This window comes from Schistocerca americana, chromosome 4 (genome assembly GCF_021461395.2).
Source record: "Schistocerca americana isolate TAMUIC-IGC-003095 chromosome 4, iqSchAmer2.1, whole genome shotgun sequence".
Lineage (NCBI taxonomy): Eukaryota > Metazoa > Arthropoda > Insecta > Orthoptera > Acrididae > Schistocerca > Schistocerca americana.
The window spans coordinates 757885389-757912839 of NC_060122.1; the positions used below are offsets into that span (position 1 = coordinate 757885389).

At 42.4% G+C, this 27451-nt stretch overlaps 1 protein-coding gene and 1 pseudogene across 2 annotated transcripts in view; one reads left to right on the forward strand and one right to left on the reverse strand.

The window, feature by feature from the left end:
- LOC124613148 overlaps positions 1-27451 on the reverse strand; it is a 192761-nt gene that overhangs the window by 108658 nt on the left and 56652 nt on the right. Inside the window, exon 2 of one of the 2 annotated variants that reach the window (XM_047141766.1) lies at positions 15564-15693. In XM_047141766.1, coding sequence (XP_046997722.1) covers positions 15564-15693 — 130 coding nt within the window. The remainder of the gene's footprint in view (positions 1-15563; positions 15694-27451) is intronic. The other variant, XM_047141768.1, reaches the window with a different exon arrangement.
- On the forward strand, positions 2940-3056 carry LOC124614646 (annotated as a pseudogene).

The window sequence follows — 27451 nt, forward strand, 5'->3', positions numbered from 1 at the left end:
GTGCAAGCAGAGGTGACGCTGTGGCTCTGTCAACAAAGTCAAACTGACGGTATCAGCAAACGGGTCTCTCGTTGGGAGAAATATGTTCGTCGGCGGGGTTCGTCGCCGGGGTGACGATGTCGAGAAATAAACATGTAAATATGAAGAATAAAGATAAAGAATGTGAACAGTGTTTGTGTTTTTCAAAAGCTTTAAGATGTTTCATACAGAATATTCGGAGAAACTACTTTTCAACACGGTCTCGTAATTGTAGTGATCGCGAAACAAGATTACGAACTTATTTAATTATTTATTTTGTCTAGGCTCTTTTTACAGCTGTAGCACCATTAGTGGCGTTTCTGTAAAAATTTGAAATATATAATACGTATTTCGATTTCTAGGCAGTTGAAACAGTTTTTCTTTCAGATGAGAAGGTCAGAGCAATTTCTTTTTCACATTTTTTTGACAGTACCGGGTTTTCCTTCTTTGTTAGCAGAGATTGTACCCGAGAAGAACTTAATATCACCTACACTGCTCGCCTCTTTCAGCTTTTAGAAGAACATTTTTCTTTCAACTGTATTTGGTCTGTATGCGTACTTCAATTCCCCGAATATTATATTGTAGGTGGCTTCGCCCAAACTGTATTGTAGCTACATTTCCTTTGCACTCGGTACTGTGTTGATAAGCGTTCATTTGATTTTATTGTGTTTTGTGAGTATTGTCAGCGCAGAGTTAATAAATTCATATCGTATTATAGTGTTGTGTGTGTGTGTGTGTGTGTGTGTGTGTGTTGAAAGGAACGAAGATCAAGCTTTAACATCCCATCGACGACGACGTCGTTAATGACCGAGCACAAGCTCTGATTTGATAAATCGAATGTGTCTTTTTCAGAGGAATGCCTTGAACAGTATAAGGAAGTCACGGTAAACCTAAATCTGGATGGTCCGAGGGGAATTTAATCTGTCGCCCTCCACAATAAGAGTCCTGTGTCGTACTGTACGCAACCTCACTCTCTCACTCGCTTGTGTATGTGTGTGTGTGTGTGTGTGTGTGTGTGTGTGTGTGTATTTGTTTATCTACTTCTTTCTCTCTCTCTCTCTCTCTCTCTCTCTCTCTCTCTCTCTCTCACACACACACACACACACACAAATACTTAAGTGAACTTATAAGCGCTCATAAATGAATTTATCAATTCAGCATTTAAGATGCTGACAACACCCATAAAACACACGAAGTGAACACGCAGTGGCACAGAGCTGACAAGTAAACTTAGCCAAAGTATACCCTTCGGTCTTGATAGAGCAAAAAAAAAAAGAGACTAGTATTTTTTTATTCATGCGCATGTGCGGCAGAGGGGCTGAAACACCTTGATCACCACTTCATCATATGTGTTGTTGTTGTGGTCTTCAGTCCTGAGACTGGTTTGATACAGCTCTCCATGCTACTCTATCCTGTGCAAGCTTCTTCATCTCCCAGTACTTACTGCAACCTACATCCTTCTGAATCTGCTTAGTGTATTCACCTATTGGTCTCCCTCTACGATTTTTACCCTCCACGCTGCCCTCCAATGCTAAATTTGTGATCCATTGATGCCTCAGAACATGTCCTACCAACCGGTTCCTTCTTCTTATATATATATGAATCAATTTTGTATAAGCGATGTTATTCGTTTTGCTGTTAGTAAAATGTCGAACTGAAAAAGAAAATAGTGGGGGTAGGCGATCTCGAGAAAATAACTTTTCGATCAAACGTACATTAAAAGCTACAGAACTTAAATCAAAAGTCTTTTTCAGATGTGTTAACGTTTCAACAGTATTCATTCAGAAATATTAAACTGAGGTCTTTGCAAGGGGGTGTCTCACCCCCTTCAAGGCTGCGTGTATACGTACGAAAAAATATATGTGTTTTATTTTGTTGTACACTACAACATATTCAAAGACGACCACAATCAAAGCGTATCCCTTGGGTAGGTTTACTTGTGAGTGCCAAGGACATGTACCTACAGTACAATTTGAGTGAAGCCGCCTATAATATGAAGCCTGGGTGATACAAGTGAGCCGGCCGAAGTGGCCGTGCGGTTAAAGGCGCTGCAGTCTGGAACCGCAAGACCGCTACATCGCAGGTTCGAATCCTGCCTCGGGCATGGATGTTTGTGATGTCCTTAGGTTAGTTAGGTTTAACTAGTTCTAAGTTCTAGGGGACTAATGACCTCAGCAGTTGAGTCCCATAGCGCTCAGAGCCATTTTGATACAAGTGAAGCGTATTTGCAACACAGTTGCGAATCTTCGGCGTCGATTGCGACACACAGGAAATATCCATCACAGGCTAGTATGTGATCGACCGAGGGAGACGACTCAACTCTTATCTGGCCTTAACGGCGCTATGAAATCCAATGACGTATGCATCCGGAATCGCTGTGTTCCGATAAGCACTCTATCGGAAGCACAGAGCAGTTCACCTGACTGCCAGACTTGTAGGAATGAATGGCTAGCTCTCGGCAATGAGGGTACCCTCAGTAACATTGAGAATGATCCTCATCTTCGTACATGGGAACATACTCATGGACTCACTGTCACATCTTCGCTGGTGGTTAGGAGTACATATACAAGGTACTATAGCCACAATGCAGTTGGTGCTGTTTTTCTCTTTACAGACGATAATGTTAGTTTGTGTCTTGGAGATCTGGTGGATGAATCCTTGTATGGGCTAGCCACAAAGAAAAAAAAAAGAGGTTTAGGGTTTCACGTCCCATCAACCACAAGATCATTAGAGATAGGGCACAAGCTCAGATTGGAGAACAGACCAGCAAGTAAACAAATCATGTCCTTTTCTAGGGAACAACCGTTTACGTGATACAGGAAAATTGTGGAATATCTACATCTGGCTGACTGGACAGGGACTTCTCAGATGCGAGAAAAGCTCATGAAGGTCATAGTTTGCGATGTTTTAGGGTTTAGAGAGGCAACGGCCTTGCCGCAGTGGATACACCGGTTCCCGTGAGATCACCGAAGTTAAGCGCTGTCGGGCGTGGCTGGTACTTGGATGGGTGACCATGCAGCCGCCATGAACTGTTGCCATTTTTCGGGGTGCACTCAGCCTCGTGATGCCAATTGAGGAGCTACTCGACCGAATAGTAGCGGCTCCGGTCATAGAAAACCATCATAACGACCGGGAGAGCGGTGTGCTGACCACACGCCCCTCCTATCCGCATCCTCAACTGAGGATGAAACGGCGGTCGGATGGTCCCGATGGGCCACTTGTGGCCTGAAGACGGAGTGCTTTAGGCTTTAGAGAGACGGCTTGCTCATAATGAATATCAACCAAAGATTGATGTAGACCTACGCAGAAATTTTTCTCCGAAATGGTATCATTGGTAATAGACCTCTGAAATCACTTCGTAGATGGCATGTCATATTGCTGGAAAGCATATGCGTGCCAGCTATACTGCTACTCCTGTCTTGTTTGCTTACGAAAAATTACCATTATTGTTATTACAAATACGTTTAAACTTTGAAGATCTTCTAATTACATGTTTTAGTCGTCGTTATAAGCCAAATTTATTTTCTCTCTAAGTCTTCTGACGTGCTTGTTATTAAATGTACTTTCAGTACTTAATTCTGGTTAACTTTTGAACACTGCTGTAGTATCTATTTTGCTCTACAACTGACGGAGAAGTTTCTCAAGCTATACATATGAAGAATGTAGCAGAGCGAATCATGGAAACAAAAAACGAACTACAAGAATCGAAAAGTAGGATGCAGGAGGGTACGGAAGAAGCAGTAAACTAGTTGGTGAATAGGCGAAAGATTGTGCCTAAACAGTATCTTACAGAAACAATGGAGCAACGTTGTAATACCTTCTATGTAAGTCATAACTTACTACGATGGGACAGGAGTAAGCGACAATGTGTGGAACTGTAGGAGACGATCACGTCTTGGATAAAGTGCTCGAGTTTTGAGGAGGTCATCTCTACTGGCATATAGGTATGAAGAGGTACAAGCAAAATACAATTAGTGCGTCACAGATAGATGACACTAGGGCTTTGCAAATAGGTGACAACTTCTTCGTAAATAGGTGACAACTTTACAACCTGTCCCTAATCACAGTCTGATGCAATCTGCCAGCTGTTTGAGTAGCCGTCCAAAATGAGCAACCCATAACTGCTTTGTAGCTTCAGTTGCTGCGTGTTCATCTAACAAGATTGAGCCAGTAGTGTACTTCGTCTGTACCTATGAAAATCGGTGCCCGTGTGACTAATAGTTAACACTCGATTTTCTTTCGCAAGGAGAGTCTTTTGCATCCCTAAGGAAGTGCATATAATTTCTCGCAGCACACAAAGGAATTATACTCTAGAAAAATAAAAAAAGATGCACCACGAAGAAATTATCCCAATGAGACAGAAATCGGTAGGTGTGATGAACATGTACAGACAAACAAACGATTACAATTTGTGAAGAAACGGATAATTTATTCAAGAGAAAGGGCTTCACAAATTGTGCAAGACAGTAACGCGTTGGACCACTCCTGGCCCAGTTGCAGGCAATTATTCTGCTTGACATTGATTGACAGAGTTGTAGGACGTTGTCCTGAGGGATACCGCGCCAAATTCTGTCCAATGAGCGCGTTAGATGGTCAAAATCACGAGCCGGTTGGAGGGCGCTATCCACTATGTCCCAACATCCTCTATTGGAGAGAGACCCGATGACCTTGTTGGCCAAGAGCACGAAGACAAGCAGTAGAAACTCTCGCCGTGTGAAATGTAAGCCCAGAATGGCTTGGAATGAAGCACTTACCACTGTGCTGTAAGGCTGCCGCAGATGAAAACGAAAGGTGTGGTATCTACGTTCGATACCACACTTGTTAGAGGTTGCAGATATCGACCGCGTCCGTAATAGAGATCGCTGGACCCGCGAGTCGCGACTAGCGCCGCTCCGCGGCTTGTGACAAGTATCTAGCGAACTCTCGTCCACTCTTGCTCGGGACGTCAACTAGGAATGTAGCATAGCCTTCAGCTGATAGGAAGCAACCTCTAACAAGGCGCTTAGTCAAGTATGGCATAAGTAAAGCCTCTCTAGATATCTGTTTGTAATTATATGTATGCCGCATATGAAGAAGCCTGCAACACAAGTACAATATACAGGGTGTTACAAAAAGGTACGGCCAAACTTTCAGAAAACATTCCTCACACACAAAGAAAGAAAATATGTTATGAGGACATGTGTCCGGAAACGCTTACTTTCCATGTTAGAGCTCATTTTATTACTCCTCTTCAAATTACATTAACCATAGAATGGAAACACACAGCAACAGAACGTACCGGCGTGACTTCAAACACTTTGTTACAGGAAATGTTCAAAATGATCTCCGTTAGCGAGGATACATGCATCCACCCTCCGTCGCATGGAATCCCTGATGCGCTGATGCAGCCCTGGAGAATGGCGTATTGTATCACAGCCGTCCACAATACGAGCACGAAGAGTCTCTACATTTGGTACCGGGGTTGCGTAGACAAGAGCTTCAAATGCCCCCATAAATGAAAGTCAAGAGGGTTGAGGTCAGGAGAGCGTGGAGGCCATGGAATTTGTCCGCCTCTACCAATCCATCGGTCACCGAATCTGTTGATGAGAAGCGTACGAACACTTCGACTAAAATTTGTAGGAGCTCCATCGTGCATGAACCACATGTAGTGTCGTACTTGTAAATGCACATGTTCTAGCAGCACAGGTAGAGTATCCCGTATGAAATCATGATAAGGTGCTTCATTGAGCGTAGGTGGGAGAACATGGGGCCCAATCAAGACATTACCAACAATGCCTGCCCAAACGTTCAGAGAAAATCTGTGTTGATGACGTGATTGCACAATTGCGTGCGGATTTGCGTCAGCCCACACACGTTGATTGTGAAAATTTACAATTTGATCACGTTGGAATGAAACCTCATCCGTAAAGAGAACATTTGCACTGAAATGAGGATTGACACATTGTTGGATGAACCATTCGCAGAAGTGCACCCGTGGAGGCCAATCAGCTGCTGACAGTGCCTGTACGCGCTGTAAATGGTACGGAAACAACTGGTTCTCCCGTAGCACTCTCCATACAGTGACGTGGTCAACGTTACCTTGTACAGCAGTTACTTCTCTGACGCAGAAATTAGGGTTATCGTCAATTGCACGAAGAATTGCTTCGTCCATTGCAGGTGTCCTCGTCGTTCTAGGTCTTCCCCAGTCGCGAGTCATAGGCTGGAATGTTCCGTGCTCCCTAAGACGCCGATCAATTGCTTCGAACGTCTTCCTGTCGGGACACCTTCTTTCTGGAAATCTGTCTCGATAGTAATGTACCACACCACGGCTATTGCCCCGTGCTAATCCATACATCAAATAGGCAACTGCCAACTCCGCATTTGTAAATATTGCACTGACTTCAAAACTACGTTCGTGATGAACACTATCCTGTTGATGCTACGTACTGATGTGCTTGATGCTAGTACTGTAGAGCAATGAGTCGGATGTCAACACAAGCACCGAAGTCAACATTACCTTCCTTCAATTGGGCCAACTGGCGGTGAATCGAGGAAGTACAGTACATACTGACGAAACTAAAGTGAGCTCTAACGTGGAAATTAAGCGTTTCCGGACACATGTCCACATAACATCTTTTCTTTATTTGTGTGTGAGGAATGTTTCCTGAAAGTTTGGCCGTACCTTTTTGTAACACCCTGTATACTATTTTCTTACCAACGACTACTAGTTATTTCAGTCGTTGCATATACAGACTACGCACCCAGCTCCTTACCGACTTCTCTGCCAAACCTGCAATATATGTTTCTATTTAGCATTGACCACCTGTCATCATAACAACGGACGACGAGAATCATAACAAAAGGGGTTCAGGTATGAAAAGAAATGGCACACCATGACACCACTCCCGGGTTTCGGGCCATAGGGTGGAGGATTGTCAGGTTGCTATTCCACCACAGTCGGGGAAGTCTCCAGACATGTCTTCCGCCTGTAATCTCATTTACTGGACTAGTATTCAGTGAGGAGTTACGCTTCGACCTGAGCATTCGACGACCAGCGAAGGCATTTCCCCTACACAACAACGATACGTCGACGACATTCAACGCCCCGTTTTGTTGCCTTTCATGGCAAGCCATCTTGACCTTACATCTCAGTAAGTTAATGCCATCTCGCACTCGGCAAGGGTTTCTACTGCTTGTCTTCTTACTTACCGAACCCTACCTTGGGCACTTAGAACGTTTGGGGCATTATGGGTAGAGCTCTCAAACCAATTCGGCATTTTAATGATCTAACGCATCGATTGGACAGAATCTGGTACGATATCCCACAGAACGATATCCTAGAACCCTGTTAAACAATGCCAAGCCGGATAACAGCTTGCATAAAGGCCAGAAGTGCACCAACGCGTTACTGACTTGCTCAGTTTGGGAGGCTCTTTCTCTTGAATAAGCCATACATGTTTTATGAAATTGTAATCAACTGTTTGTCTGTACATGCACAGCACATCTATCCATTTCCATCACACTCGGATAATTCCTTTGTGGGAACCGCTTTTTGTCTTAGAGAGTGTAATTTCAGTTAAATGTTTTCAAATTATGGTGGTAAGGTGGAAGCAGTAGTTAAAATGGGTTTGTTTCGTTTTTCATGCCGCAAACGGTGGAGAGAGGCGATCCGGGATTGGATAAGGGGTTCGTGGAATAAAGACGAGAGTGAATGTATAACATTAACTTAGAGCTGTGCCAGGGAAGCTTTATTTTTTTTTTTTTTAATAAGTGGCATGGATGTAATTGTGGAAACGATTTCTATTCTTTGATATTGCTATGTAGCAAAACTTATTATTAATTAATGTTATGGGTTTTGAGATTACAAGTTACTATTTTGGACTTTTCTAGAGAGGAGATTAGTCTTAGAACTTGTGAAGACGAAGAAGGATTTTGTTCTGAGATTGTATGAGGAAAGATCATTGAGAAATGACGAAAGATTCCAAGATATTTCTTTTCTAGAGAGGAGATTAGTCTTAGAACTTGTGAAGACGAAGAAGGATTTTGTTCTGAGATTGTATGAGGAAAGATCATTGAGAAATGACGAAAGATTCCAAGATATTTAACCGAAATTGTGTCTCATTCGAAAGGGAAATATAGCGCAAGTTATTCGAAATATTTCTGATCTCTTTTCATTATCAGATTCCAGCCTCCTATTTTTCTTTAAAGATTTCCATTTTAGTTTTTTTACGAGTAATATGTCTCGAGTGCTGCTGTTGGTGTTGCTGCAGATCGGGCCACATTGCACATACGTGGAACCTGGTATGTCGATATTTTCAGAAAGCAGCATAGCTTGGCGTCTAGTCACCAAGTAACTAAAATGAAAATACATTTCACGAGCGTTTCTCGCGGGTTTGACTTGAACTGTGGCAGTGGCGATTTATCAGTGGTAATGCTAGCCTCTCAGAGTGTGCCGTGGGAAATGCGGAAAACGCGCTTCTAAAAATTAGATAAGTGATTCTTCTACAGTTTGCAGAATGCAGTTTCTCATACCATAAAGCCACCATTAAAATTTCAATCGCGGAAAAGTATTGCACGTAAAACACAATGCTTATCTTCACAGCCCTTGCCAACATTAAAATCGTCTTATTTACTTACGGATGTAGGTCTTGGCACAGAATCCAGGCGACCGAATTTTAAAATATGCACTACATGAAATGCTTCGTTCACTTCACGGACTACGTCCGATGCACACGGCTTTTGTTACCTAGCACCAGTTCGATGCAGGTACTCCAATGGACTCCCTCCTTGATCCTGTCTACTGCGTTCAGACAGTGCCACAATTTTGGCCAGTACAGAACATAATCGACAAAGTGGAGTTTATTTGTTGGGCAGAATATGAAAAGAATATAACGTAAAGATCGTCATCATCATCAGTTATCTGCTATATTAGCAGGTTCTTTGCCTCTTCATTTTCTGCGATCCATTGCTTCCTTCTTAAGGCTGCTGTATGTTGTACCGTCCATCATGTCATCCAGTATCTGGAATCTCTTCCTTCCTCGCTATGAAAAGAATATAACGTAAAGATCATCATCATCATCAGTTTTCTGCTATATTAGCAGGTTCTTTGCCTCTCCATTTTCTGCGATCCATTGCTTCCTTCTTAAGGCTGCTGTATGTTGTACCGTCCATCATGTCATCCAGTATCTGGAATCTCTTCCTTCCTCGCTTCCTTTACCCTTCTACATAACCTTCTAAAACTGTTTTTATCAGTCCGTCATTCTTTCTTAATATATGCCCAATCCAATTTCTTTTTCTTCTCTTTATTACATCTAGTAACTGCCTTTTCTCTCCCACTCTTCTCAGCACCTCTTCATTTTTTACTCTATCCATCCAACTTACTCATTCCATTTTCCGCCATGTCCAGATCTCAAAAGCCTCCAGCCTTTCTCTGTCTTTTTTCCTCATAGTCCATGTTTCAGCACCATATAGAAGAACACTCCATACAAGACATTTTATGAGTCTCTTTCTGAGTTCTCTGTCCATACCGCTGCAGAAGATTCTCCTTTTCTTATAAAACGCCTCTTTTGCCATTGCTATCCTTGTTTTAATTTCTGTGGTGCACTTCCAGTCGGCGCGGGACTGCTACGGTCGCAGGTTCGAATCCTGCCTCGGGCATAGGTGTGTGTGATGTCCTTGGGTTAGTTAGGTTTAAGTAGTTCTAAGTTCTAGGGGACTTATGACCTAAGATGTTGAGTCCCATAGTGCTCAGAGCCATTTGAACCATTTTGAACTTCCAGTCGGTGTCTATCCTGCTTCCAAGATACTTAAAATTTTGCACCTGCTCTAGTGTTTCTCCATTCAGCACAATTTTTATTTCCTTATTTCCTCCTATTGCCAATACTTTTGTTTTATTTGTGTTAATTTTCATTCTATATTTTTTTCCGTTAGTTGCAATGGTGTCCACCAAATCCTGTAATTCTTTTTCCCTTGTGGCTAGAAGGACCATGTCATCAGCAAATCTCAAGGACCCTACTCTTCTTCCTCCAATTTCTACTCCTTTGTCATCTAATGAGCATTGGTCAATCATATTTTCCAAGTACAGGTTGAAAAGAGTAGGTGATAAACAGCATCCTTGTCTTACTCCTTTCCCTAGTCTGATCCAGTTTGTACTTTCTCCTCTCACTTTAACTGAAACTTTTTGATTAAGGTACAATGAGTTTATAAGTCTTCTGGTTTTCCAGTCCACTCTTCATAGCTATCAATAGGAAAATGAAAACTCAAGCCTTCAAAAGACTCTAGAATATAAAATATTGTTGTTGATAATGAAATATTAAAACAAGTTAAATGCTTTAAATATCTCTGATACGCCATTAAATATGAATATATTAGAGATCAGAGAAGATAAGTATTCTGAAGAAAAAAAACACGATTGTAATTTTATAAGACTGCAGTTATCCCCACTTAATTGTGTGGAAAAGAGTCGTCGGTCCCACATGAACACTGGAGAGCAGAATTCAGACAGCAAAAAAACATAGTAGCTTAGACACAATTAAGAACGATAAAATTAGGAATGAACTGAACATCTATAGAACATTAAATAAAATCCAAGTAAAGGGAACAAATGGAATACACATAGTAGCAGGACGAGTAGCCAAAGATTACCTCTCAAACACATGCGACACAAAGCTAAAGCGAGAAGAAGTCAAGAAAGATCGAGGAAAAGATGGGCGGTGCAACTGGAAAATCTCTGAATCTTGCAGCGTAAAAGAAGAAGAATAATAAACTATACATGTTTTATGAAATTGTAATCAATGGTTGTCTGTACATGCATAACACATCTACCCATTTCCGTCCCATTCGGAGAATTCCTTTGTGGGGCACCGTTTTTTTTTGTCTCAGAGTGTGTAATTTAATTAAAATGTTTTCAAATTATGTTTGTAAAGTAGAATCAGTAGTTAAAATGGGTTTGTTCCGTTTTTCATGCCACAAAGTATGGAGAGAGATGATCCGGAATTCGATAAGGGGATCGCGGAACAAAGATGAGAGTGAATGTATAACATTAGCTTACAGCTATGCCAGGGAGGCTTTTTTCTTTCTTTCTTTTTTTTTTTAAGTGAGCAGCATAGATGTAATTGTAAAAACGATCCTTATTATTTGATGTTGGTGTGTAGCAAAACTTGTTCTTAATTAATACTATGGGTTTTGAGATTACGAGTTACTATTCTGGGGTTTTGTAAGGGACAGTTTAGTCTCCTAACTTGTGAAGACGAAGGAGGATTTTGTTCTGACACTATATAAGGAAAGATCATTGAGAAATGACGAGAGATTCCAAGATATTTAACCGAAATTGTGTCTCGGTCTAAAGGGAAATATAGCGTAAGGAATTGGAAATATTCCTGGTCTCTTTTCATTATCAGATTTCAGCCTCCTATTTTTCTTTAAAGATTTCCATTTTAGTTTTTTTACGAGTAATAAGTGTCGAGTGCTGCTGCTGGTGTTGCTGCAAATCGGGCCACATTGCACATACGTGGAACCTAATACGTCTATACTTTCAGAAAGTAGCGTAGCCTGGCATCTATTCACCAAGTAAGTACAATAAAAATACATTTCACGAGAGTTGCTCGTAGGTTTGGCTTGAACTGTGGCAGTGGCGATTTATCAGTGGTAATCCTGACCTCTCGGAGTGTGCCGTTGGAGATGCGGAAAACGTGCTTCAAAAAATTAGATGTGTGTTCCTTCTACAGTTTGCAGACTGCAATTTCTCATACCATAAAGCCACCATTAAAATTTCAACTGAGAAAAGTATTGCGCGTGAAACACAATGTTTATCTTTACAGTCCCTACCAACAGCAAACTCGTCTTGTTTACTTACGGATACAGGTCTTGGCACAGAATCAAGGCGTTCGAATTTTGAAATATTCACTACATAAAATGCTTCGTTCACTTCACGGACTACGTCCGATGCACACGGTTTTTGTTATCTAGCACCAGTTCGATTCCGGTACTCCGATGGACTCCCTCCTTGATCCTGTCTATTGCGTTCAGACAGTGCCACAATTTTGGCCAGTACAGAACATAATCGACAAAGTGGAATTTATTTGTTGGGCAGAAAATGAAATGAATATAACGTAAAGATATCAATAGGAAAATGAAAACTCAAGCTTTTAAAAGGGAAATACTCTACAAGATAAAATATTGTTGTTGATTATGAAACATTAAAACAAGGTAAATATTTTGATATGCCATTAAATATGAATATAATAGCGATCAGAGCAGATAAGTTTCTGAAGAAAAAAAAACGCGATTGTAATTTTACAAGACTGCAGTTGTCCCCACTTTATTGTGTGGAAATGAGTCGTCGGTCCCATATGAACAATGGAGAGCAGAATTCAGACAGCAGAAATGACATAGTAGCTTAGACAGAATTGAGAATGATAAAATTAGGGATGAACTGAACATCTATAGATTAGTAAATAACATCCAAGTAAAGAGAACAGATGGAGCACACATATTAGCGGGACGAGTAGCCAAAGCCGGCCGTAGTGACCCGGCGGTTCTAGGCGCTTCAGTCTCGAATCGCAGGACAGCTACGGTCACAGGTTCGTATCCTGCCTCGGGCATGGATGTGTGTGATGTCCTTAGGTTAGTTTTGTTTAAGTAGTTATAAGTTCTAGGGGACTGATGACCTCAGATGTTAAGTCCCATAGTGCTCAGAGCCATTTGAACCATATGAGTAGCCAAGGATTACCTCTCAAAAACATGCGACACAAACATAAAGTGTGAAGAAGTCAAGAAAGATCGGGGAAAAGATGGGCAATGCAAGTGAAAAATGTCTGAATCTTGCAGCGTAAAAGAAGAAGAAGAAGATGACTATGGCTGTCAAAATCTCACGGAAATTAGAGTTTAATGCTTGCACTGTTCTTATGTAAAAGAAGTTTTAATTAAGTACTGTTTCATGACCGACTGCACTGAACAATGTTGAAATTACTTTGTGATATATATATCTGAACTAAGTACGTGTGCTGATATTGCGTGAATGTGTTTCTACTCTCAACATTTACTGCTCTCGAGATAATGTAATTTAACTGTGTTGCTATTCAGCATCGTATTACAGTCCTGACTTTGTTTATTATTTTTGCCTGTTGTGTTTCATTGAGATCAACTGAATAATGTCCTCCCTAACGATTTGTGAATGCTCTCAGGTGAAATCTGTCCGACTGCACTGAAGATTGAATTATAATGCAAATTAGCGGTGAGATTAGCTTCATAGTTTCTCACCGCCACCATTTACTATGTAGACAAGTTAGCGACCGAGCGAGGTGGTGCAATGGTTAGCACACTCAACTTGCATTCGGGAGGATGACGGTTCAATCCCACGTCCGGCGATCCTGATTCATTTTTTCCGTGATTTCCCTAAATCGCTTCAGGCAAATGCCGGGATGGTTCCTTTGAAAGGGCACGGCCGATTTCCTTCCCTAATCCGAGGCCGATGACTTCGCTGTTTGGTCTCTTCCAACAAATCAACCCAACAAGTTAGCGGCGTAACCGGCTCGTATGTAAGCTAATCTCGGAGTGTTGTGCTCGTTACGAGGGGACTTCAAAAAGTATGTTATATATTGTTACGGCGGGCCAAATGAATTTTATCGAACGCTGCACAGCATGTTGGGCAGATATATAACACTATTTTTCGTCAAAGACAACAGGTCTCTGTAAACAAGTGTCGGATTGTCCTGACAATCGTTGAATTCCTCGACGATAGAAATTCGCTACTTAATCACGCAGCTATTCGAGAACCGCTGTCTGAACGTCCTCATCTTGCAAAGTATCTTTCTCTCCAGATGTTCTTCCAGCTTGCCAAAAAATGGATATCGCACGGTGCAAGCTCTGGACGTCGCGAACAACACTACCCACGTCAGTGCAGTCCTGGTCAAACTGTTGGCACCCTTTCACTGTGGCTGGACACGACATTGCGTGTGGTCCATATACCGCCGGAATTTCAAGGAGAATCTGTGAAATTTTGTCCACAATAATCGTAATCTATTTATTGTCCAGCCTTCTTTAAGTTTGAAGTACGTCCCCAGCTACCACACAATTTCAATTGGATATTGTGAGGCACCTGTTATCTGTACCGCAGCAGAACTGTGTCTGCAGGAAATCCGGAATTTGTAATCTCTTCTGACAGCGCCCACTCTCGTTGCAGAATACTCTTAACGTGGGACGACATGCATAACCAACTTTCTGAAGTCCCCGAGTTGATAAAGTAAAGAGAGCTGTTCTGCGGCAAGCCCAGTCGAAAGAAAGGAAAAACATTCGTCGATGGGAAAAAAGTAGATGTAGATTGTAAGACGTGTATATTTCTACTGTCTATTGTCAAACCACAAGTTATAAAAGATGTTTATATTTTATTAATAGGATTAAGTAGGAATAATTAATATTTGTCATGTTGTAAATAATTGTGGTAGCAGGGAATGTCTGCACCAAAGTATTGTTGGCAAGAGACACCGCAAATTGATACAATTTTAAAAAAGGACGGGAGAGACCTCGTATGGACACATTTTAAGAAAAGAGCCGGAAAGACCACACATTGATACATTTTGTAATGGTAGCAGGGATTGTCTGCACCAGAAAGCATTGTTGGCAGGAGAGACCGCACTTTAGCGTTCGTAGGAAGTCAGTAGTAAGCTAGATGTGAAGCGAGTCGGTAGCAGGCCTGAAGCGAGAGGTTGAGAGGAGCAGTGTGCCTGCCAGCCACCAGCCATGATTTACAAGAGATTATAAACGGATGAATAGAGACATCAGCTAACTATTATCATAAGAGGAACTAATATTATTGAATTATTTTCTTTGCGAAACGCAAGACTACTGAAGGTATGCTTGCGCAATGCTAGTTGTAAGATTATTGTAAAAAGTAAGTCCCATCTGAACGTTTGTAAAATCATTTCGTTACCAACAGTAAATATTTGAAGCATTTTCAGAATATAATTAATTTTTGCCAGCAATGTTGCATTACTGATTATAATCCATCCCAAAAACCATCAACGTAAAACTTTGCAAAAATTTTATTGTTGTCAAGAAAAAGTGTAACGATGAATTACGTAACTTCAGTCAAATTAATTAAAGAATAACGTCAGCTTTGCTATTAAAGGATAACGTCAACTTTCGTAATAAATACAGCCACTTATTATGACAGCCCACCAACAGTTAATAGAGTATAGTAAACCAGAGTAAGTATATTCATGTCGCAGTTCGATGTAGCAGTCAGATGGCGATCCAGTAACAGTAAAAAAGGTAAGGAACAGTTCTGGGTTATTGCAGATAACGACTGAGGGCCACGACGACGATACTTTCTATGTTTCGTCGAAATAATCAGAAAATCACTTTTAATGAGCAGCAATTAAATTTGTATGCGAAGATTGAGAAAGAGAATAAGTTTCAAAGGGAAGATTTCATTTGTTATTATTAAGCAAGAGATAGAAACCCTAAGGAAAGGTTTCATAGGTTACTCTAGAAGGGAACAAAAGAGATATAGAGGAGACGGGAAGGTTTCAAGATAACTACGCAAAGCGATGTACGTACGTACTCACCCGCGAGGTAAAACTGTGCGAGCCGTGTGCCGAATAGCGCTGCAGCATCAGGTTCATCTGGCAGATCGATGGCGCACTTGTAGACGAGGACGCCCAACAGCGCCAGCACGAACCACGTGACGCTCTGCACCTGAAGAAGGGAGACCATCCCGCTGTTAGAAACGCTTCCACAGACGGCGTGAGCGCTGCAGCACAGCCATCTCGCTCTGATGGATGGGAACACAAAGGAACAGCGGCTCTGCAGGGGCGTGCAACTGATGTGAGACAAGTAGTCCGAAACTCTGAGCATAGATGATGTGGTACATTATTTACATCTCTAAAATATTATACAATAAAATAAGAAAAACTTCACAGTGAATGATAAAAGATATCACGCACTTGAAAGCTCCAGATATGAAGGTTTTTATGATAGCTTGTGGGTACACAGGATGTATCCAGCAGTCAACTCAGACACCTGTGGCACTTCTTGATGAGCCCTACCTGTATCTATATCTACATGGACACTTCGCAAGCCATCGTACAGTGCTTAGCGGAGGGTACCATGTACCACTACTACTCAATTTCTTTCCTGTTCCACTCGCAGAGCGAGGAAGAAACGAGGAAGAAACGACTGTCGATAAGCCTCCGTATGACCCCTAATTTCTCGTATCTTCGTGGTCCTTATGGGCAATGTACGTTGGCGGCAGTAGAATTGGGTGTCAGTCAGCTTAAAATGCTGGTTTGCTAAATTTTCTCAAAAGCGCTTCTCGAAAAGAACGTCGCCTTCCCTCCAGGGAGTCCCATGTGAGTTCCAGAAGGATTTCCGTAGCGCTTAAGTGTTGTTCGAACCTACCGGGAGCGAATCTAGTAACCCTCCTTTGAATTGCTTCGAAGTCTTCCTTCAATCCGACCTGGTACGGGTCCCAAACACTTGAACACTACTCAAGAATAGGTCACATCAGCGTCCTATAGGTGGTCTCCTATACACGTGGACCACTTTTTCCTAAAATTCTGCCGACCGGTTTGGCCTAGTGGTTCTAGGCGCTTCAGTCTGGAACGACGCGACCGCTACGGTCGCAGGTTCGAATCCTGCCTTGGGCATGGATGTGTGTGATGTCCTTAGGTTAGTTAGGTTTACGTAGTTCTAAGATCTAGGGGACTGATGACCTCAGAAGTTGAGTCCCATAGTGCTCAGAGCCATTTGAACCATTTGAACCTATAATTCTCCGAATAAATCTAAGTCGTCCATTCGCCTTCCCTACCCTATTTCTCACATGATCGTTCCATTCTGTATCGCTTCTATATTTCTTGGAGAATTTTTCCGTCATTCACAATCTGTTGATTCATTCGTTCTTTCCATTTAACTTCAGCAGCTTAGATGTGTGAAATCCATTGCTCTGTCTGAGCGAACACAGTCGTATAGAGTTGCGCCTGTCTCTGTCAGGACAAAGTGTTATATCGACAGACGCGCCAAGGTTAAACACCATTCTCGCCTCTGGTTGGACCACTGAAGAGTTTTCCGCCCCTATAGCTGAGCGGTCAGCGTGACGGATTGGCGTCCTAAGGGCCCGCGTTCGATTCCCGGCTGGGTGGGGGATTTTCTCCGCTCAGGGACTGGGTGTTGTGCTGTCTTCATCATCATTTCATCCCCATTCGGCGCGCAGGTCGCCCAATGTGGCGTCGAATGTAATAAGACCTGCACCTAGGCGACCGGACTGCCCCGCAACGGGCCTCCCGGCCAATGATGCCAAACGATCATTTCATTTCCATTGGAGAATTTGTGTCAGTTACGAGGCAGAAACAAACTTTGACAGATGCTGTTCTACGTGATGCAGCAGCAACCATTTGCGCCAACTTACAAAATCAAATAGACCATTATCTAAAATTGTTCTCCACACTGACACTGTCGTTTGTCAGTGACTTCTTCGAATATAGTACGTTTAGTTCATTGTTTGATAAGTTAAATTAGAAGGTATCTTGACAACTTCGGTCAGGGACATAATTACATAATTGTTTCTTTCCAAAGTCAAAGTTCATATGTAGTCCTTTTCCGAGGTTACGGGAAGAGATTTCTTCTCGCTCGTTCCCTGGGACTTCAGACATATTGAAGTAGTAATCTCTCTGAAAGCATTACCAGAAGATGCTGGGACCATTTATGTTGGCACTGTCTCACATCCTCCACGAGGCTATTTGTAACTCTAACTGAGTGTCTTATTCCAAGACTTCGAATCAGGTAGTTCAAACCTACATCTAACGAAGATATTAGCAACATATTTCTTTTTTCTTTTGTATGTTGTAGAATCCATTTTCCACTGGCATATCGTAGACCTTCTGCAAATCTTAGCAGCACACTGTGTGTACTTATTTTTGTTATTTGTTCATATTTTTCCGCAGACGTCTTTTATGTATCCATGTACTACGTTTCATTTTGTATATTTTTCTTTCAAACTATACCTTTGGAGTAACCTGGCACTTCACATTCCAGATCACTGAGCGAACTCATTCCCTGTATTCTTTGATAATCTGCAACAATTTTAAATCTTTTCTCGTGTTGGCTTCTGAAGCAACTATTACTACGAGGGTGTTCAATAAGTAATGTAACACATTTTTTTCTCGGCCAATTTCAGCTGAAAAAAAGCGAAACTTTTTTTGTGACATCCGAAATATTCCCCATTGACCCCCTACAGTTTCATGAAGTTCCTGTAGGTGGCGGCTCTAGACATGGCCTTCAGAATGGCATCTGTAAAGGAGGTGGTTCCCAAGCGGAGACCTGTCATTGAGTTTGTTTTGACGGAAAACCAGAGCGCTGCAGATATTCACAGGCGCTTGCAAAATGCCTACGGAGACCTGACAGTGAACAAAAGCACTCTGAGTCGTTGGGCGAGGCGTCTGTCATCATCGCAACGAGGTAGCACACACCGGCCGACCGCATACTACTGTGACTCCTGCTGGTGGAACGTCCGGACACTCTCATCCGAGATGATCGATGGATCATAATCAAACACATTGCTGCACACGTGGACGTCTCTGTTGTCAAAGAATAACCTTATGAACTATGCACAAAGTAAACATTTCTGACGCTAAAAATCACTAGCTTATTACACTGCACTCAAGGCACCTACTTTATTTTTTACAGAAACGGAAAATTATAACTTGCAAACTTTTAATAGTCATTAGGATAGTGGGTTGGTTGCTACCACCTGGCGATACAAATAAGCCCTAATCTCTTTAAAAAATATTTTTCACGTATAAACGTTCGTTATAGCAAAAATGGACATTTTAATTCTTCTTTTTTGGAATTTGCATAAGTACATTGCCCGACAAAAAAGTGAAATAGTCAGAACACACCGCCGGATGTCAATGTAACTTCGCACATGCGTACACCACCAGTGGGTCGTAAATGATGTAGATTTGCAGTTCTCTCTGACAGAATGGGACACCAGAAAGCATGAGATTGTTCGTGTTTAGTTTTGTTACATGTCCAGATAGCGTATATAAGGACTGAAGAGAATCGTTCTACGTGACAGAAGAGTAACCCTTCCGCAAATTGTTGCAGATCGCAGTGCTGTGCCACCAGTAAGTATCTGCGTGCCAACTGTTCAACGAATCATTATCGATATGGGCTTTCTGAGCCACTCGTGTACCCTTGATGACTGCACGACGCAAAGATTTACGCCTTGCCTGAGCCCGTCGACACCGACATTTGACTGTTGATGTCTGGAAACATGTTGCCTTGTAGGACAAGTCTCGTTTTAAATTGTATCGAACGGAGGAACGTGTGTGGATATTCAGGGTGTTACAAAAAGGTACGGCCAAACTTTCAGGAAAAATTCCTCACACATAAGGAAAGAAAATATGTTATGTGGACATGTGTCCGGAAACGCTTACTTTCCATGTTAGAGCTCATTTTATTACTTCTCTTCAAATCACATTAAATATGGAATGGAAACACACAGCAACAGAACGTACCGTCGTGACTGCAAACACTTTGTTACAGGAAATGTTCAAAATGTCCTCCGTTAGCGAGGATACATGCATCCATCCTCCGTCGCATGGAATCCCTGATGCGCTGATGCAGCCCTGGAGAATGGCGTATTGTATCACAGCCGTCCACAATACGAGCACGAAGAGTCTCTACATTTGGCACCGGGGTTGCGTAGACAAGAGCTTTCAAATGCCCCCATAAATGAAAGTCAAGAGGGTTGAGGTCAGGAGAGCGTGGAGGCCATGGAATTGGACCGCCTCTACCAATCCATCGGTCACCGAATCTGTTGTTCAGAAGCGTACGAACACTTCGACTGAAATGTGCGGGAGCTCCGTCGTGCATGAAGCACATGTTGTGTCGTACTTGTAAAGGCACATGTTCTAGCAGCAAAGGTAGAGTATCCCGTATGAAACCATGATAACGTGCTCCATTGAGCGTAGGTGGAAGAACATGGGGCCCAATCAAGACATCACCAACAATGCCTGCCCAAACGTTCAGAGAAAATCTGTGTTGATGACGTGATTGCACAATTGCGTGCGGATTCTCGTCAGCCCACACATGTTGATTGTGAAAATTTACAATTTGGTCACGTTGGAATGAAGCCTCATCCGTAAAGAGAACATTTGCACTAAAATTAGGATTGACACATTGTTGGATGAACCATTCGCAGAAGTGTACCCGTGGAGGCCAATAAGCTGCTGATAGTGCCTGCACACGCTGTACATGGTACGGAAACAACTTGTTGTCCCGTAGCACTCTCCATACAGTGACGTGGTCAACGTCACCTTGTACAGCAGTTACTTCTCTGACGCTGACATTAGGATTATCGTCAACTGCACGAAGAATTGCCTCGTCCATTGCAGGTGTCCTCGTCGTTCTAGGTCTTCCCCAGTCGCGAGTCATAGGCTGGAATGTTCCGGGCTCCCTAAGACGCCGATCAATTGCTTCGAACGTCTTCCTGTCGGGACACCTTCGTTCTGGAAATCTGTTTCGACACAAACGTACCGCGCCACGGCTATTGCCCCATGCTAATCCATACATCAAATGGGTATCTGCCAACTCCGCATTTGTAAATATTGCACTGACCGCAAAACCACGTTCGTGATGAACAGTAACCTGTTGATGCTACGTACTGATGTGCTTGATGCTATTGTAGAGCAATGAGTTGCATGTCAACGCAAGCACCGAAGTCAACATTACCTTCCTTCAATTGGGCCAACTGGCGGTGAATCGAGGAAGTACAGTACATACTGACGAAACTAAAATGAGCTCTAACATGGAAATTAAGCGTTTCCGGACACATGTCCACATAACATCTTTTCTTTATTTGTGTGTGAGGAATGTTTCCTGAAAGTTTGGCCGTACCTTTTTGTAACACCCTGTAGAGACAACCTCCTGAATCCATGGACTCAACATGTCAGCAGAGGACTGTTCAAGCTGGTGGAGGTTCTATAATGGTGTGGGGCGTGTGCAGTGATTGATATGGGACCCCTGATACATCTAGATATGACTTTGACATGTGACACGTATGTAAGTATCCTGTCTGATCACCTGCATCCATTCATGTCCATTGTGCATTCCGACGGACTTGGGCAATTGCAGCAGGACAATGCGACACTCCACACGTCCAGAATTGTTATAGAGTGGATCCAGGAACACTCTTCAGAGTGTAAACACTTCTGCTGACCACCAAACTCCCCAGACATGAACATTATTGAGAATATCTGGGATGCCATGCAACGTGCAGTTCAGAAGTGATCTCCACCCCCTCGTACTCTTACCGATTTATTGACAGCGCTGCAAGATTCATGGTTTCAATTCCCTACAGCATTACTTCAGACATTAGTCGAGTCCATGTCACGTCGTGTTGCGGCACTCCTGCATGTTTGCGGGGGCCCTGCACCCACGATATTAGGGAGGTGTACCAGTTTCTTTGGCTCTTCAGTGTATATTGTGCACTAAGCGCACCCAACCCCTTCGCATCTGCTCGTGTCATGTCAGAACAACGTTCTGTGTCATCCTGTACCATTGGTCGGAGACTAACTGCAGCCAGACTAGGAAATTGCCTCCCTGCCATTAACACCACAGCACAAACCGCGGTGTTTGGACTGATGCCGTGACCGTGAAGCATGGGCAACTCAATGGCATAGCATGACGTTCAGTGATGAATCGCGGTTCCACGCTACACCATATGACCATCGTCGGTAAGTAGTCTTCCAGTGTTTTGGAGAAACATAGCGGTGTTACTCCTGGCATAATGTTATGGGGTGCCATCCGGTATGACTTCAGGTCTTGGCTGGAAGTAGCTGAAAGTACTTGGACGGCACAATGGTGCATTACGGATATCCTGCGTCCTCATGTGTTACTTCTCGTGTAATAGGTTGGTGGTGCCACTTTCCCACAAGTTTCCCAGTAGAACAGGGGCGGAAATAACTTGGATATTAACTTCGCTCTAGTGCAGTATCCTGGATATGACGGACCAGTTACAATGGTGTGAGCCAGCTTATCTCAGGAGAGGATACAGCCATTTGATGACATCCTTCTCAATTGAATCAGTGCATGCATCCAGGTCAGAGCGGGTGCAGCGTCATACTGATAAGTGGTCCCTTACTGCCAAGTTGTTAGCAAAGTGGACTAGATTTCGTAAACATTGATACCACATCACATACCCTACCAACCTATCAACTTTCATTTCTTTTCCTCCAAACGTTCTGGATGTTTCACTCTTTTTATCACTTAGCGTACTCGTATAACTTTCCCATTGCATATGATGGATCTTGAGGAGTGACGTAATAAGCCAATTCTTCCTAGTGGCACAATGTTTACCTTTTTCGTAATTCATACGGTTAAATCTGTAGAGCACCTCGCTCCGTAAGCTATCTTTTCGTTACTCATCAGCACTCAAGATACAATCGCTTCTCGGCACACATCGTGACTGAGATATACTTCACAACGAGGACTCTTTTTTGTTTAAAAAAAATTCATTTATAACAATACATGACTGTTCCTGAAACCCCGATGCAGGTCGTAAACAAAACGTCGTTAACTTGATCCTGTACTTCCGTGCGTCATCGGGAATTCTAGATAATACTGCGTACTGACTCAGTGATCCGACGTACTGATAATACATTGCGGTAGCACATTGCTTTGCTTGCGTTTGAAAGACTTCTGTTGTTATCAACTGTTCAAGGCCACGAATTATTTCGTAGCTGTTGTCAAGGAAGCTACAGAACCCACATTATCTTCTTCGTCAGTGGCTGACATACAACGCTGTTAGTCAAGAACAATGAAGACAAAGAAACTAACAGAGCTTGCAAGAGATGTGAAAAAAAAACAGAAGAAGACAAAACTGGCAAATGAGAAATGGCAGTAAATTATACTGATTTTAATGGCTATTAAAAATATCATTGTTTGGCGCAACTTAAAAGTACTCTGCACTAGGTTAGTACACTACTGGCCATTAAAATTGCTACACCACGAAGATGACGTGCTACAGACGCGAAATTTAACAGACAGGAAGAAGATGCTGTGATATGCAATTGATTAGCTTTTCAGTGCACTAACACAAGGTTGGCGCCGGTGGCGACACCTACAACGTGCTGACATGAGGAAAGTTTCATACCGATTTCTCATACACAAACAGCAGTTGACCGGCGTAGCCTGGTGAAACGTTGTTGTGTAAGGAGGATAAATGCGTACCATCACGTTTCCTACTTTGATAAAGATCGGATTGTAGCCTGCCGCGATTGCGGTTTATCGTATCGCGAAGTTGCTGCTCGCGTTGATCGAGATCCAATGACTGTTAGCAGAATATGGAATCGGTGGGTTCAGGAGCATAATACGGAACGCCGTGCTGGATCCCAACAGCCTCGTATCACTAGCGGTCGAGATGAAAGACATCTTATCCGCATGGCTGTAACGGATCGTGCAGCCACGTCTCGATCCCTGAGTCAACAAGTGGGGACGTTTGCAAGACAACAACCATCTGCACGAACAGTTCGACGACGTTTGCAGCAGCATGGACTATCAGCTCGGAGACCATGGCTGCGGTTACCCTTGACGCTGCATCACAGACAGGAGCGCCTGCGATGGTGTACTCAACGATGAACCTGGGTGCACGAATGACAAAACGTCATTTTTTCGGATGAATCCAGATTCTGTTTACAGCATCGTGATGGTGGCATCCGTGTTTGACGACACTGCGGTGAACGCGCATCGGAAGCGTGTATTCATCATCGCCATACTGGCGTATCACCCGGCGTTATGGTATGGGGTGCCACTGGTTACACGTCTCGGTCACCTCTTGTTCGCATTGACGGCACTTTGAACAGTGGACGTTACATTTCAGATGTGTTACGACCCGTGGCTCTACCCTTCATTCGATCCCTGCGAAACCCTACATTTCAGCAGGATAATGCACGACCGCATGTTGCAGGTCCTATACCGGCCTTTCTGGATACAGAAAATGTTCAACTGCTGACCTGGCCAGCACGTTCTCCATATCTCTCACTAATTGATAACGTCTGGTCAATGGCGACCGAGCAATTGGCTCCGCACAATACGCCAATCACTACTCCTGATGAACTGCGGTATCGTGTTGAAGCTGCACGGGCTGCTGTACCTGTACACGCCATGCAAACTCTGTTTGACTCAATGGCCAGGCGTATCAAGGCCGTTATTAAGGCCAGAGGTCGTTGTTCTGGGTACTGATTTCTCAGGATCTATGCACCCAAATTGCGTGAAAACGTAATCACATGTCAGTTCTAGTATAATATATCTGTCCAATGAATACCTGTTTATCATCTGCATTTCTTCTTGGTGTAGCAATTTTAATGGCCAGTAGTGTAATATTAAAGCTAACAGCAGTAACAAGTCTAAAGGTTATTTAGAACTCAGAGATACAAATAATTGTGACATGAAATCTTTGAAAATAGGTACCAGTTGTAAAGCCGAATTCAAAGTTTTGGTTTTATAATGTCCTATTGCTTGACGAAAGAACCATTAACGAATTCTAACTCTGTGTGTACGCCGGGTCAGAACGATTTCAAATATTTTACTTGTTAGAATATGAGTGAAATATAAACTTTTCTTACATGCAAAAGACTGAAGTTATTTTTAATATTACACGCTATATATACAAGAAATAAGCAGCCAGTTGAAAGCACATTTTAAAGGTACATCAGGCCAGCTTTCAAGACTAGAGTCTCGTATTTAGTGGCTGTAACTATCTTTATTATAGATGTTGTTGCAGTAGTTGTGTGACATTATTGTTCATGTTTTTTAAATTTTTTGTAAATATTTTATTGAAACTGTTTAAGCAGAAGTAGGGACATCTTGTTTGAAGCGAAATCGATATTGAAACTCTTTGATAAGATTAATATGAATGTACATATTAAGAAAAAGGGTGTAATATTTACTTTTAAATATTGTAAAGATATCTATTTGTTATAATTATTAAATGTAAAAAGTTGCTATAATGTAATTATGTATGCAATAGTTACTGGCACTCACTTAGGGCTGTATGAGATAGGTATAGTATAAAAGATGGAGTAGTTCCGTCAGGAACGGGAAGCTGGGTAAGCGTAGGAAAAGGTGGGAGTGGAAACGTTTGGCGCGCTTTGGGGGGCGCGAACAAAGTCAGTCGGTGCCAGTGATCTTAGAGACAGCACATACAGCGCCAGCGTAGTGTGGAGTGCGCCATATTGTTGCATCTTGCCTCGGTTGGCAACTGCAGTTTATCACGGTGTGGTATGGGGAGAAAAACGGGCTGTTGATTATAAGATGGATCATCGCCATGTAGAGGAAATAAGTCCGACATGGATAACTGCTCTTGGCCATTCTGATATTAATGCAGTTGTTGCCACCAATGCCACCGTCGCTGATCACAGCTTACAGGCTACGACATTTTAGCTATGTATTATAGTGTGTGCCAGGAAGTTGAAATGTGCTTTAAGAATAATAACCATCATCCAAATTAACAACTGTGTCCACCTGGTAATTTATCCCGCTCATAAACCAAGCAGGATCCTAACCCGGTAAATGAAAATTCCGAGTGACCTGTATTCAGCCAAGATTGTGAAATCTGTAATATATTGTTGGCAAATCAGTGATTAATCAGTGAAATAATTGATGGAAAGAATAACTGAGAATTTCATAATTAACATTTCTATAATTTTCTGTTTTAAAATGATTATGTAAGGTTATATCAGATTCAGAGACCACATTAGACAAATTGTTTGCTGCTTTCACATTACGTATGTGAATACGTAGGAAAAATGAAAGGAAATACTAAGTTGATGATTAATGGTGATAAATAGTAACGTTAAACAGTTTAGAGTGAATCAATGAATTGTTGAGTACCAAATATGTTGATGTAGAAAACCCGCCTGTCCAAATTTACTTTAGTTTTCATGAAGTTAGTCTGTCTGATTAAGCAATTGGGTGCTGTAGTTTCGTTTCGAACGGCCAAACTATTCTTGTATTGCTGAAACATCTTTTATCTAAATCTAAAATGAAGTCTTTTAGGTAAGTAGGGAGTTGCAAACTTTTCTGCTGTCCTACTCAGCCTAATTAGACTGGCGAATTATACTGTACCACCAATCACATATATTGTTATCGATGCAGAATAGTAGTCTAACTACTGTTATTTGCCATACCTCTGAACTAATGACTTATTTGAAGAAACGACTTAAAGTCTGATGCTTATTCCTTAGGTCAACACACACGGTTATTACACTTGTTTTTGTGGTTTAGCTGTCCGGATAGGTAACTGTATTTCTGTTTGTTACATTGTTTATTATTAACAGTATAGTATAAGAATATTACAGTTGGCTTTGCATGACAGTATGTTTTGTAAACCAATTCAGAGAATACGAAATACACGCAAGTATTACATAACACACACAAGTCAAAAGGAGGAATATTACAGTTGTAGTGCTGAGGAGCATGTGAAATTCTGAGACTGTTACTGCATTAACAAAGCTTAATGAAGAAAAAAATGTTCATAAAGGTTTCGTCCACAACGTAACTCAAAATCTGTTGCATTGGTTGTCATGACTATGATTTGTCAATCAAAGGCATATATGTACTGACAACACTGACTTCCCGCTTCATCAACCCACATTAAACTCCTCAGTTCTGCAATGACAACTAGTTTGCCGGCCAGGGTGGCCGAGCGGTTCTAGGCGCTACAGTCTGGAACCGCGCGACCGCAACGGTCGCAGGTTCGAATCATGCCTTGGGCATGGATGTGTGTGATGTCCTTAGGTTAGTTAGTTTTAGGTAGTTCTAAGTTATAGGGGACTGATGACCTCAGATGTTAAGTCCCATAGTGCTCAGAGCCATTTATAAACCTCAGATATTTACATCTTTTCCCGGCTGTTTCCAGAGGCAAATGACGGGTTCCAGAATGAGATTTTCACTCTGCAGCGGAGTGTGCGCTGATATGAAATTTCCTGGCAGATTAAAACTGTGTGGCTGACCGAGACTCGAACTCTGCCAGGAAGTTTCATATCAGCGCACACTCCGCTGCAGAGTGAAAATCTCATTCTGGAAACATCCCCCAGGCTGTGGCTAAGCCATGTCTCCGCAGTATCCTTTCTTTCGGGAGTGCTAGTTCTGCAAGTTTCGCAGGAGAGCTTCTGTAAAGTTTGGAAGGTAGGAGACGAAATACTGGCAGAAGTAAAGCTGTGAGGACCGGCCGTGAGTCGTGCTTCGGTAGCTCAGATGGTAGAGCACTTGCCCGCGAAAGGCAAAGATCCCGAGTTCGAGTCTCGGTGGGACACACAGTTTTAATCTGCCAGGAAGTTTCAAATGACGGGTTGTTTAATAACTGCGTGGTTTCTTTATCCCGTATTTGTTTTTAATTGGCTGTAGAGTTACAAAACTAATTGTTATGTCCCGAATTTTGGTTGAAACAATTATT